The sequence below is a fragment of the Pleuronectes platessa genome, chromosome 16 (assembly GCF_947347685.1).
Source record: "Pleuronectes platessa chromosome 16, fPlePla1.1, whole genome shotgun sequence".
Taxonomy (NCBI): domain Eukaryota; kingdom Metazoa; phylum Chordata; class Actinopteri; order Pleuronectiformes; family Pleuronectidae; genus Pleuronectes; species Pleuronectes platessa.
Genome location: NC_070641.1, coordinates 12141811 through 12155910, shown reverse-complemented (window position 1 = coordinate 12155910; position 14100 = coordinate 12141811). Strand labels below are relative to the sequence as shown.

At 41.4% G+C, this 14100-nt stretch overlaps 1 protein-coding gene across 1 annotated transcript; it reads right to left on the bottom strand.

Annotated features, from left to right (window-relative positions):
• Positions 1 to 6431: 6431 nt before the first annotated feature.
• Positions 6432 to 13052, bottom strand: galr2b (galanin receptor 2b). The gene is made up of 2 exons (XM_053444041.1): positions 12679 to 13052; positions 6432 to 7194 (listed from the first exon to the last, which is right to left on the bottom strand). Exons 1-2 carry the CDS (start codon positions 13050 to 13052, stop codon positions 6432 to 6434), a joined length of 1137 nt encoding a protein of 378 aa, XP_053300016.1.
• Between the last annotated feature and the right edge of the window lie 1048 nt (positions 13053 to 14100).

Below are 14100 nucleotides of genomic sequence, written 5' to 3'. Positions count from 1 at the left end.
TAAATCACACAATGACATGTTTTGCTTTGAGGCTGATAACTGCAGTGTTGTGCTGCAGACTGAAGGTGGCACTCTAAGTTGCCTGGTAATATTAGATCCTAATATTATAAGTGTATCTCACATTGATCCTCAGCTCATTGAATGATGAACAAGAAAAGCTGAGCTGTGCATTTGTGTGTTGAATCAACATAAATACACACATGAATGGATTTTCTCTGGACTTAAAGAAAACACAATAACCTGCATTGATCCATTATAGGGTGAGAGAAAGTGAGCAGTTGTAAATCCTGCTCTCTCTCCTCCTCAGGCTGTTCCATATTGATTGAGAACAAATGATGATTGTCACCTTCCTTCAGATGTTTCTATTGTGCTGCTTTAAACCTCGACTGACACAAGCCAATTAACACCTCATGCTTGGGTGAGTTGGAGTGAACGAGGCTGTGCACTGCTGCTGTGCTGTCGTCCTGTGTGCTCCCTTGAATTGACGTCAGTCAAACTCTCAGCCAGAGCCTCGCTGTGACTAATGACTTATCGCTCAACAGCAATGCCTATATGTGGAATAAACAGTTTTTCTTTCAACAAACAACAAGAATGAGATAAGTTTGTCACGTTTCATTAAAGTATTGGTGCCATGTGCAGATGTGCAGAGGCCACAGCTGTGCAGCAGCGTTGTCAGTGTTGTGCACCTCTCAGACAGGCACCATGAACCCACTGCCTGTTGCTTCTGTGTGTTGCTAAGGTCTCTGCAGCGTGCTGACCTGCCTGCAGGGACCACTCACCTCACGCACACCGGCCTGTGGGTCACAGGGAGTTTGTAACGTTATCGATCCATGAGGCAACAGCTGGGATGTAAGAGAACGGTTTGTCTGCAATGAAATAACCAGGGTTATCCAGCGACCTCCACAGAAATGGAACGGAAGATGATCTCAGACGGTCAGTTAGTCGCAAACCTGTTGAGTTACCCTTGAGTCACCACCATCATCCTCATCGTCCTCATCATTATCATCATCATCATCATCATCACCATCGTCGTCATCGTTAATTTTCATTATCATCGCCATCATCATAATCCTCCTCATAATCATCGTCTTCATCATCATCGTCCTCATCCTCATTCTCACCAAAATCGTCATCCTCATCCTCATCATCACCATCTTCATCATCATCCTCCTCCTCATCAGCATCATTATCATCGTCATGTTCGGCTGCTGCAGGGGCAGCATATATATAAAAAAACAATGTGATCATTCAAATGATTAAAATAAACTCCATGTAAAGGACAGATCCATGAAGAATGGATCTGGCCCTTTGTGTGGTGTCTGGGTTTGTCAGACTCGTATTCAATGTTTGCTGAAAGGAAAATGATGTGACTAATCATTAACTCATTGGCCTTGGCTCATTTTCTGTAAGGAAATTAAGAAAGAACATATTTTCAATGTCTACCCACTTTTCGCCCCCCTACACATTTCTGTTACATTAGTATTGTCTGGGTCCCCTGGCTTTCTGCAGCTTCTATTCCCGCACAAGGTTGCAACATTGTTACATTTCAAGCAGCAAACCTCTCTTCTCCCACCTTCCCACACAAGTCACCCTCCGTCTTGCGGGAACCATTCAATGATTTCTCACAGCGGGGCGAGGATACAACAAATAACTAGCTTTACCCGGCTCCTAAACACAATCGATCAAGACGGCGAATAGATTCTCATCGCAGTCGGCCTCAGAAATGATTTTTGAAGAGAGAGAAGCTCTGGAAGATGATGAAGAGGAAGAGTTTTCAGAATATGAGGATCACATTTCTGTCAATTCAGAGTGGGCTTGAAGAAGATTCAAGATTCAAGATTCAAAGAGTTTTATTATCAAATGCACAGAGATAACATTAAGCAGTCGCTGGCAATGAAATGCTTGAATCACAGGCTCTCTTCTAACAATGCTCAAGAATTTTGAAAACAAAAACAAAATTTGAATAAAATAGTATAAAATAGAATATCAAAAATTTAAAATATGAAATAAAATATATATATATATAAATGTATACATACAGCTGAAGAAAGAAAAAACAGTACTGCAATTATGTGCAAATATGCCACGGTGCTTATTTAGTGGAGTCATTGCCGTTCGGAGGAGTTTAAAAGTCTTATGGCGTGGGGGATGAAACTGTCTCTGAGCCTGGTGGTGCGGGCCCGGATGCTGCGGTACCATCAGCCAGACGGCAGCAGGCAAAAATGTTTATTGCTGGGGTGAAAGGGGTCTTTAATAATCCGGTTGCTCTTCTTCCTGTACCGCTGTGTGTAGAGGTCCTCTATGGATGGTAGCGCCAGGTTGAGATTGACAGCCAGCCAGCTCCAAGGACCAGGCTGTCAGCAGCCGGCAAGCAGAGAAATATGGAAGTCAAAATAATGATGACATTGAATTGTCTTTTTGCCCGATGAATGAGCCACTGCGCATGTTTGCCAATGTGATAAGAATGCAAACAGGAAAAACACAGATGGTGATTATGAGCAAGAGATGACACATCTTCTTTTGAACAGTTTATCCCATGTGGGTCGACCCAAGATGGTCAGGAAGGCACAGTATACATTTATTCAGTGTATCCACTATGCTCCTCATGTGTAGTGTTCAAATTCTATTATCCTGCAAAGTTTTATGATTCTTTTAGCATGTCTAGGCATCTGAAAAAGCCCCCAAAGGGAAATAATGATAATAGTAAAAATGCTTACAATTTCAATAGGGCCTCCCACCGTTCGGAGCTCGGCCCTAATAAAGAAACTGCTGAACATATTTTTAAAACCCTCTCAGCCTGTGAAATGAGAAGCTCCTAAATGTGTTTGCACTGAACTACCACGACATCACACTGTTCTAACTCCACCACTGGCTGTTTTATATCCTCTTACCCTGCAGTTCACAGCTGTAACTGCATCTTCAGCCGTCCTCGACAACAGCTTCTGCTTCCTCCGATGCTTTATCTTCATCTCAGGTTATTGCTTTCTTCAGGTCGACTCAGTCTCTAATCCCTGCTGCTCAATTCGATTACTCTTCAGTCACATCTGGGAGAAGAATCAGCCCAAAAACAACTAAACTACGTGTTTAGTTTTCCCCTCCTGCTGTTCATTTGTTTTCTAATCAGTCCCAAAGAGCTTGATTCGGTCTCAAAACTCAAACCCTTCCCTCTCCCCATCGATCCCTTTGTCACGTATCTGAGCTGGGATACGTTTGTTTCTGTGCAACATCCACGTCCCTGCAGAACATAAAGGAAGATCCACACGCCGTCTTTAGTCAGAGCAAGTAGAAGTTACATAAGTGTTCTAATAATCCAGTTTCTAACAGGGTTTTTGATCCTGCATAGCTGATGAAACTCTGCTGCTGCCTTCAGGGCCTTGATCCTTCTCTCAGGTTGATTTCACCATGGTTACTGGAGAGCACCATCGCAGACCCTGTCGAGGTTATCACATAATTCATTAATACACACTCTAACCACACCTGCAGACATAGTGTCAACTAAAGTGTAAGATGGGTGTTTCTGTACAACCCCCCCTCCCCTAAGCAGCAGAACATTGACTCTAATAATGCAGATGTTATTCTGATCAAAGGATCAGTTTTTACTAACAGCCAGTGCCTATATGGCCAAAAGACGCCATTATCAAAGTAGGATAATTATTATATGATGTTAATTACTATTACATATTGGAAAGAATGTATATGTTCATGATAAATGTATTATATCTGTTAGCATATCTATTATATCTAGGTATAAGTTTATTACTCAGGAAATACATTTTGTTAATTCGTTTATATTTTATCTTTCATTTATTTAAAAGCTACCCTGCTTTATCTATTGACACTAATGTAACTGTTGACAACCCGAGGTTCACACCGGTTTCTTTTAGCAGGGGCATTATAGTGACTTCACATTTGGTTGTAGCAGCGTTAAGATGTAAACGATCTGATGATTATCTGCCGATGTCGGATGTTACATGTGACATAAACAGCAGAGATTCTTCATAATGGTACAGATGGTGGTCACCAGAATTTGGGGTTAAATATTGAAATCAGAAAATCATTCTATTGTGATTGTGAAGCCTGTTGTGTTGAGATTGATTTTGCCTGTAGATTTGTTTCTTTCTGCCAGACATGTTCAGTGGAAGTGAAGCCATGTTGCACTGGGCAGTAATCTCTCAGGGATCTGCTCTGTTATGCTGCAAATGCATGTTAATGGAAAGTCTTTTTCCTGCAGCAATAAAAACAACAACAACACAAGGCTACAATTTACATAAATATGCAGAAGTATGTTTGCATTGAGATATTTTAGATAGATAGATAGATAGATAGATAGATAGATAGATAGATAGATATAGATAGATAGATAGATAGATAGATATAGATAGATAGATAGATAGATAGATAGATAGATAGATAGATAGATAGATAGATAGATAGATAGATAGATAGAGATAGATAGATAGATAGAAAGATAGATCAGAAGTCAATGGCTTATATATATATATATATGCATGTGCCTAGTGTTCAAGTGTCACATTTATGTAAGAAATTCACAGCAAAAAATAATTTATTTGGTCATTGAAGTGCATATTACATTGTGCTCCAAATAATTACTTTATGAATATCTATTGGAATAGCTGTACACGTTAAAATCTAAAGGCTATAACATGTGAGAACTGTACATGGTGAAACAGAACAAACAGAGACCTGTTATGTATACTGTCGATACAAAGGGTGCAGTAAACACATTGGAGGTCAATCAGTCTGAGCCAAAGGAGGAAATTGCATCTTACACAATCGGAACAAAATGAGACGAAGAGAAGATGTTTTTATTTTCTTTTTACAGCTCTGAGGTAGGACACAAGCATATACAGAGAGATAGAGAGAGAGAGAGACACCGCGGATGTGTCGTCGTCTGGAGAGAGAGAGAGAGTGTAAACAATGCCATTTCACAGCTTTTAAATACATTAAGTACACATATTTTAAAATACTCAACTCTTAAATGCACCAGTGAACTCATTGATAGACATGTTTATTTAAATATATAATAATTTACTCTGAAGAGGAACATGCCATGAATGCAGTCATTGCAAAATGCAAGTTAAGCAAGGGAATCCTTCAGTTCTCAAGTAGTGTCTGAAAAAAACTTGAGTATTCCAGCAATAATTTTTAATTCATATTATTTATCAAATATATAAACCTTTCTTTGTATCTTTTTTTTAACAAATCTCATCCCTTTTGACACTTGATTCTTTACAGAACAGAATGTATCGATAACAAACTCAGACATTTTATATATGCTAGAATATATTTAAAATGTTATCTTATATGATGTCTGTAAACAAGATATAAGTTAAAACATACATAATTCAAAGATACCAGTAATAGCTGGACAAGGCCGAGCAGCATCTGCATGCACGATGCGAAACAGAAACACTTAAGAAAATCCTGCTCCATCTAAAGAGAACAAATATACAACTTTAGTTACAGAGAAAGTTCAAGTCATGTAAAAAACAACTTGTAATGAAGTGATGTTGAAATCAGTTGCAGCAGATCAAGAAGATGAACATGTTGGTGGAGATAACGCAATGTGGAGGTGACCGCCCCCCCCACATCAGACGAGGTGAAGCTTGGATTTCCTTCCTGCTTCTTGACTCAATGTGCATGAATGAACAGTGACGCTAAACCTGCATCACACCCTCGCCAGTGTCAAACCAACAGCGAATGTTGCTGATTGGATGGATTTCCCTGCACAGTGACCAACCTCTCGCTATGTGAAGGTGAAAAACACTATGAGATACATGTTGTGTTGCTCTGATCAAGAGCTGTAAATAAATACCAGAGTTCAAATCACGGTTAAGGCAAATGGTTGACGGATGAAATACTGAGAAACTTTCACTCTTAGTAAAAACACATGGACTGTAGAGAAGGATGGACGACATGACAGCAGCCCAAAAGCTATGCCAAATCATCTGGATGGCCCCCTGGTGGCTGGCTTCAGTATAGATCATAAACCCTGCCACGCCCATGTTAGCAGATGGGACATGGACCAAACTAAAAAGTCAAAAGTAGAATACATTAATAGAATACAACAAATACCTTTTTCCCCAGTTTTTGTCATTATAAGTATCACAAGATCTAATGTTTCTGTTCTGTTTGTTTTTAATTATATGATGCTTATTTACAGACTCGTCCATCTTTCTTTATTGTCTATGGTAAAAAACGTTCTGTCTGATCTGTTCATGGTATTAAAGAATACAAATATGTGTGAAACTATGTTTGTGCCTGAATCCTTTGATTATCTCTTCCCCTGTTTGCCACAAGACATTAGAATATTGTGGATTTTACACATTTCTGTTAAAATCTTAGCTACAATGTGATTGTTCTACAAAAGGCAATCTGTGCTGAGCCTGTAAGCGAAGATGAATCACTCGTCAAGTCTGCCGCTGAAAGGGCAGATTCAGTGTCACCGTGGCCTCTCTTGGCTCCGCGATCGGCCTGTTTATCATCTCACATTCATTCTGTCGTATGTTCTCCTCGTGCATCTGCGACACCTCCGTGGAGCCCGCCTCGAACCCGGGCACGGTGTTGGCCACGTGCACCACGTGGACCTTATTCCTCCCGTTTTTGCTGAGGATGCAGCTGAACACCTTCTTGAACCCTTTGCGAAAGTGCTTGGACACCAGAGCGTACACGATGGGGTTGACGCAGGAGTTGGCGTAGGCCATGCAGTGAGAGAGGAGCCTGAAGGCGTACGTGGTCTGATTGAAGGGGAAGTCCCCGTAGAGGTAGCACAGGATCACCACGTGGTACGGCAGCCAGCATATGCAGAAGAGCACCGTGACGATGATGATCATTTTGGTGACTTTGCGTTTGGCCCTCTTGGACTCGGACATGCCGTCCAGAGGGTCGACGGCCGTCCACAGGTACTTGATGGTCCGGGTGTACGAGAGGCTCACGATGAGCACGGGGATGACGTAGCCGACCAGAAAGGTGCACGTGTCCAGCACCTTGCGGTTCTGCTCCTCCCAGCCCGGGATGCACACGGTGCTGTTGTTGAAGTCGATCAGGTCGTAGTAGCTGAGGTACGGACCGGCAAAGACCAGCGAGAGACCCCAGATGATCACCATGGCAACCACCGCGTTACAGGGGGTGCGTAGTTCTCTGGAGCGGAGTGGGTAACGAATGGCAAGATACCTATAATGGGAAAAATAAGACAAAGGTGAGATCCACCACATGAGACCGGGTAAATAACGGATATGTTGAGCCAGTGCTGTGCTGTTTGCTAACTTTAGGCTAAGAGGGTGTAATTATTCTAATTCCTAGATTAAATCTTTAAATTAATTTATAAATAAATATTTTACATGTGATTGTGAATAAAAAAACCACAGCATATAACAATTTGGCCCAGCTAGTGATATTGTGTAATACGGTGCAGAATTCCGCTTCAATTAAAGTTTCCATCAATTGTAGCTCCTGCCTTTGTGGCCTCAGCTGTGAAACTTTATATAAAGTTGGAAATAAAAAGACATAGTGTTTTTGGGAGGACATATTTGTTTGATGTTGTTAGTTTTTTGTTTTATTTTTTAACATCAGTTTTCATATTGGCTTCTCTGTGAATTTACAAGACAAGCCAATGAAGTCTCATTCCCCTGAGGACATCTTTTGGAGTACAGGGGGCGCTCCTGAGGACCTTTCATGACTCTGCTGGGGCAGCAGCATCTCCACAGCGAACAGGAAGAGATTTATAGACCAGCTCGGTCTTATGATGATGATATCGACCCAGCGGAGGAGGTGGGAGAGAGGAGAGTGAGAGTTGAGCTATCAACTCTGATGGGAAACCAGTCCCGCTCCCTGCAGGACACCATCGCAGACTGATTGACCTGAAGATTGTGAAGAGGAGGTTTCTCAGGTCGCTCCTTCCTGCTGCTGCCAGACTTTACAACCAGTTCCTCTCCCAGTCGACCCCAAGCACCACAACACTGATAAACAACTGCAGTGATATCTCATGTGCAATTCTTCCACTGATATCTTTGCAATTGCAATATCATTCCAAGTGCCCTCCTTTGTCCTATTATTATTGTGATAATTATTTTTATGGTTCCTTTTGTTTATATTTTACCAGACAGTACAACGGCCATATTGAAGAAAACATTTTGATTTTGAGAATAATGTCCTACACAAGTCACTGGCAGTCGACTACTACCAGACGTTTCCGCCACAAAAAAAGGCAATTTTCACAATCTTTAAGAGTCCTGATACTTATGGTGATGAGGTGCTGAAACTTACTTATGTACTAAAAATATATTTTAAAGAGATGCTCCACGTTCCTTGTTTTAATACAGACGACAGACTGATCTTCTAATAGTTTTCCTCCACCGGGCCATGGAGCCCAAATTATGACTTTAGCGTCATCATATTAGGAGTTGATTCCCTAAATAATACAGCTTTGTTCTTGTAATACTACAACTTCTTCTCTTAATATTTAGACATTATTTGGTAAAATAACAAAAAAAGGTCATGATATATTGCCTTTTTTTCCCTTCTATGCATTTAAAATTACAACACATCTTTTTTCTCGGAATATAAAAACTTTTTTCACGAAATATACAACTGTCTTCTAATATTCCGACTTCTTCCTCTTGAAATCTCTCCCTTTAAGTGACCCTACTATACTTAAATACACTTTTAAACTTATGATATTGTTCCTATCCCAATAGATTGTCCTATTGGCTACATGCTAACATAATTTGAGCCTCTTAATTGAATAAACTAAACCAACTAAATCAATTTTCATGGTGTCTACCTATTTAATTTGAGATTCATTCAATAAAACTTAAGGAATAATCCAGTTTAAACGTTCACTACAAATCCAGCAAACATTTCCTATTGTGGTTTAAAGATGAAAAACCAGGTTGTTCTGTTGATTTAAAGGTTCACCTTGCATATTGGTTACATCCCACATAGTGAGCATTGAATGAAGGTAAAATAAATAGATTTTGGTTTCACCAGCAGTTTGACTGCATGAAAGGAAAAGGCACTAAAGGACGCCGCCTCCTCCACATCCTCCTCATTGTAACAAGCAGCGCAGGCAGCTCACACCGGAGCCTGTGTTGAATCATAATCATTCATGCTGCAGCAGTTGGTGGGCTTTAGTGAATGAAAACCACCTTTGGGAAATATGTCAAACTGACTGTAATATACATAGAGGGGGGCTTTTTCAGGCATTTCAATAGGAACGGCCCTCGCATGCAATGCTTGGTAAAACTGTGAATAGCATCGAACATGGCTGTGCCGCCGTGTGCTTTGCTTTTGATGTCGCCGAGCAGGTGGGGGATAAAGGTGCAAATCCCAGCACGCACAGCAGGCTCTCATGAGACCTGATGTTTTTTCATGGCCCCATTCTGTCTGCTTGTCACATCTACACCTGCTGATTTGTTTAGCTTTCCACATTCACAGCTTTCAACACTGATGGTTTACCAGCCAACGCGTTCACATGGTCAAGGGGTATTTGTTCCGAGTGCCATTAAATCTCTGAACTCGGAATAACCGACCCCCGAGTGGGATGTTGCAACTGGAACGCCCCCTCAAGTCGGAATTTTCACTCCGCAGGTCGGGGGTACCTCACCGGCCCCAACTTCGAAATCCAAGATGGCCGCTCCCTTTATCAAAAGTAGTGAAAGCTGCAGTTTACACTTTATTGGCACTTTTTTTCATTAAATTTGTCATACACATAGCACTGTCCAATTACCATCTGTGGACTTGTTACTATTGTGTTAAATGTATGAAATGCTGCGTAATCCGCTATTATGAACTGGTTTTGCCAACAATGGCCAGCTTGCTAACGTAAACATATCAGCAAATCATATTAACTCAGGTTATCCGGGTTGTTACATAATCCTGAGGGCTGAGCTCCGAAGGTGAAACGGAACACGGCATTAAGCTGCTGCAAATCCGTGTCCTCCCAGTGTATCACCACTTCAGCTGAAAAATCTCCACCAGCAGAGCAAATATTCTCTCCGATCAGTGACAGCTCAGTGAAACGGGATCAGAGACTTTGCGTTCGAGATAAAAGGCAAAGGAAGAAAGAGAAGAGAAGAGGCAGATACTTTGAACCCACTCGTCACACATGGCACCTCAGCGGCTTTGGGGGAACTGCGAGCACTCAGACATTGCTCTGTACGCCTGACTGGACATTGAAGATTTACACGAACACATGAGTTAATGGACGATCTGTTTCACTTTCCATTTTTGAATTATGTTTCGCTGAATCGGAAACCAATTAGTCTGTAGGAAAGCCGACTGGGACATGTGTTGACTGAAAGGACATATTTGTTTCTAGTTTTCCCCAAACGTCTCTATATATATTGTAACTGGAGCCTCAACACAAAACCCACTTTCTTTGTTTTTAGGCATCGATTAATTATGCATAGTTTATGTCTTGTGTGTTTTTGTGCGACTACACATTAGTTACATGCACTCACTGGTTTTATATTGAGTCATTTTCAAAGTCGAGGGCTCTGTTACAAAACATCACTGCTTCAGGGTAGCACACGCAACATATTATTTGCCATTAAAGGAGTATCTGTGTGTGTGTATGTGTGTGTGTGTGTGTTTGAGTTTGCTATAGGGGTAGACTAAGTATATGTTAGAGAGAGGTTAAGTCTCCAGGAAATGAATGTAAGTCAACGTAAAGTCCCCACGGTGACCTGTGTCCTGTGGCAGTGTGTGTTGGTATGTGTGAGTGTGTGTGTGGGAACTTGTCTTCCTTATGGGGACATATGATAAATCATAAACTTTTAGGCAATTTAATGTGAGGACATGTTTTAAGGTTTAGCTTGAGCAAGTAGTAATTAGGGTGTAAGCCTCCAGGAAATCAATGAATCACCCCTTTGCGCCCTTGTTAAAATACATATTGAATTCCTCAGTGTAAACACAGCCGGAGTGAGCACAGGGCGTCCGCTGCAGAGGGCAGCTGCACTCCGACTCTGTCCATATTGACCGAGCTGATAATGTTGCCCAACAAATATAATGACGGCTCAGGGCTCCCAGGAAATAATTCAGCAGAGGATTAATGCATGATTCTCTCATAAGAAATTCAATTACAGACTCAGCATCTCCGTGAGGCCTTTTAATAACTCTATTAAAAGTGCCTCTCTGAGCTATTACTGTTCTAGCTGTTCCCAGAGTTTTTCGTTTAATCTTCTGATGAGAGGAACACATGCAACTCCGAAATTCATGTGATAAAGCACAAAATCAAAGGAATCAAAGTGAACAAAGTGGGGACAAACCACACTTTTCTCATCGAACCTCACTCAAAACCATTGGATTATGCAGGAGCTCGTCGCTGTTTGCATTTGATGACCGAGCTGAGAACAGATCAATAAGCGTGGATTCTAATTCCTGTGAGAATATTTGCTGCTCTGCTTTCAGATCCAATGCTCGGCTCTTGGAGGCACGTAGTAGAATAGAATAGAAAAAGCTTTTATTGAGATTGTATAAGAAAGCAGCTCAATGAGGGGATCCCACTTAGTGACTTGATAATTTGCTAATCGTGAGCAGCATTAATTTGTTTGAGTGTATTGAGGTTTACAATAGGTCTCGTACCTTTTGAGAATATCTGCCGGGTTCCTTAATGGCTCAGGGAAGTGACACCGGTCAGGTGAAAACACACCTTTCAGAACGCCTCTCTCAGATCTGTATTAGCGCCTTTTACTGATAATCACCCCTCAGCGTCTTAATTAGTTTCTGCATAAACCTGGACGACAGATGCATTAAGATTTTTTAAGATTTCAGAGATGAGACAATATTTTGCGCAAAGTAAGTCCATGTTTCAGAGGTTGAAATACAAACAAATAAAAACATAGTGAGGGTGAAGAGGAGCCTAAGACGTAAGCAGTAAAGCTGACAACTCCAGCTATTATTCTGAGGGAATTAATTAAAGTGCATTTAGTGATCCATTTCCATGAATATTAATTCACTGTTAAGAATGAATTAATTAAAGGCAAGGAATTCATATATTGATTGATCAAAACAGACGTATGCTAGTGATGATTTGAGACCAGATAATTCCTCCTCACATTAATCCCCATGCGCATAATAACAAATGCAAAGAGATAATTAAATAATCCAAATAATATGAATTATTATTATTACAAATCCTAATCAAAGTCTCTTATTGAGCAAAAACACTCTGAGGTTCCATCTTCTCAAATGTGAATGATTCCTGGAGATATCATGTCCCTGGGTATTCATCCATCCATCAATCCATCCATTCATCCATTTATCCATCTATCCATCCATCCATCCATCCATCCATCCATCCATCCATTCATCCAGTCATCCATTCATCAATACATCCATCCTTGTAATAACAGAAATAATTATAATATGTGTCATGATTGGCTGCAGCCCTGGTTGTATTAACCTTGCAGCAGGGGAGCAGAGAGCCTTGTGGGAAATTTGGCTCTAATGAAAAAAAGCAGCAGGATCAATAAAGTCCATTATGTCCACTGCACTCTCATTTACATGTTGGACTTGAGTATGCATGCTAATTGGTGTGCATTGTCTGATTAAAACTAACATAAACAGCACTGGCTATTATGTCCATTGTTCTAGCTAACATATATGCACAGTCATTTTCTCAAGGCTTTTTGCTGTGGTTGTTATTGGGTCACGAACCTGTCCACAGAGACGGCGGCCAGCGTGAAGCTGCTGGCGTACATGGTGAGGTTGATGAAGAAGTGCACCACCTTGCACATGAAGGAGCCGAACACCCAGCCCTCCAGGGAGTAGATGGTGGCTTGGAAAGGGACGCAGAAGATGATGAAGAAGAAGTCGGCCACGCTCAGGTTGAGGATGAAGAGGTTGGTGGTGTTGTAGCCGACCTGGCCGCTCCGCAGCAGCACGGCCAGCACCAGGCTGTTGCCGACGGTGCCCAGCAGGAAGATGAGGGAGAAGACCACCGACACGATCACGCTGGTGGCGTTCAGCTGGTAGGTCTCGGACACGTTCGCCTGCCCCCCCGGCTTGATGAAATCCTCGAAATCAGACATTTTGCTAGTCTGAAACGGGAGAAGAGAGAGGGCACGCGTGTCAAGGAGAATTTAAATCACTATCCTGGAGCCTTAAGAGGTTGTCAGGGTCGAAACCTAAAATCAGGGCGCATGGTTTGTATCGATGAGGGAAGGGACATTTATTGACAACTTTTCAAATTAAGCAAAGGAGTTGACAATGGTGCACAGGCCACAGATTTCTCATTCCTAGTCGAGTCATGTCACACTTAGTAAGTAGAAAGTCTCCCAGTACAGTGCATACCTCTGCCCAAAAGCCCCCTTATGAAACCACAGTTAAATTCAATAGATGCCGACTTTTATTTAGATCTGCACCAAATTTCCCAAACTCATAAAAATCAGTCCCGTACATGTCTAAATATGTTTTCATCTAGATCCATGAATCATTCTCTGAGAAATCAAGGCAAGTAAAATGCTTCATCTCACGATGTAAAAGAAAGTAAAAGAAAATCCCAAATCCACAGCCTGTTCCAGATCTGCACCATAAGTTCATGGAAACACACAAACATAACCTCCTTGTCCGTGGTGATAAGACAAGAATGAGAAGCTGTTGTTAATCTGCTGCCGACCTTTTATCAGCTGCATGCCTGGAATATCTTTCATGTTTAAAAACAAGGAAAGTTGCAAAGCAGGAGTTCCAAATTTAATCTACACAATGGGAATGTTGCTGCCATATTCATATTTGGCTGGAAGGGAAAGAGAGTGATATTTGAAGTGAACATTTAAAACACTACAGCCACTTGATGGCTCCAAATATAAACCCTCATCATCTTTGTGTAAGTGGTCCGAGCTCACTTAACACTCCCAGCAGCTAGTCCACCTGAAATCCAATAAATTGTATTTTCTAAGAGCCGTCACCTTTTCACAACCCCCGAGCAGAAGCCCATCTCTGCCGTCGGACCTCTGCTTTAACTCGAGGACATTAGATGAGTGCCTATACGATGAGCTTGGTCTGACAAATTACCATTTTTCTATTACAGCTTCTGACGGCTCCCAGTTTTACGGACAAATGTTTCCAGTGACGTCAGAG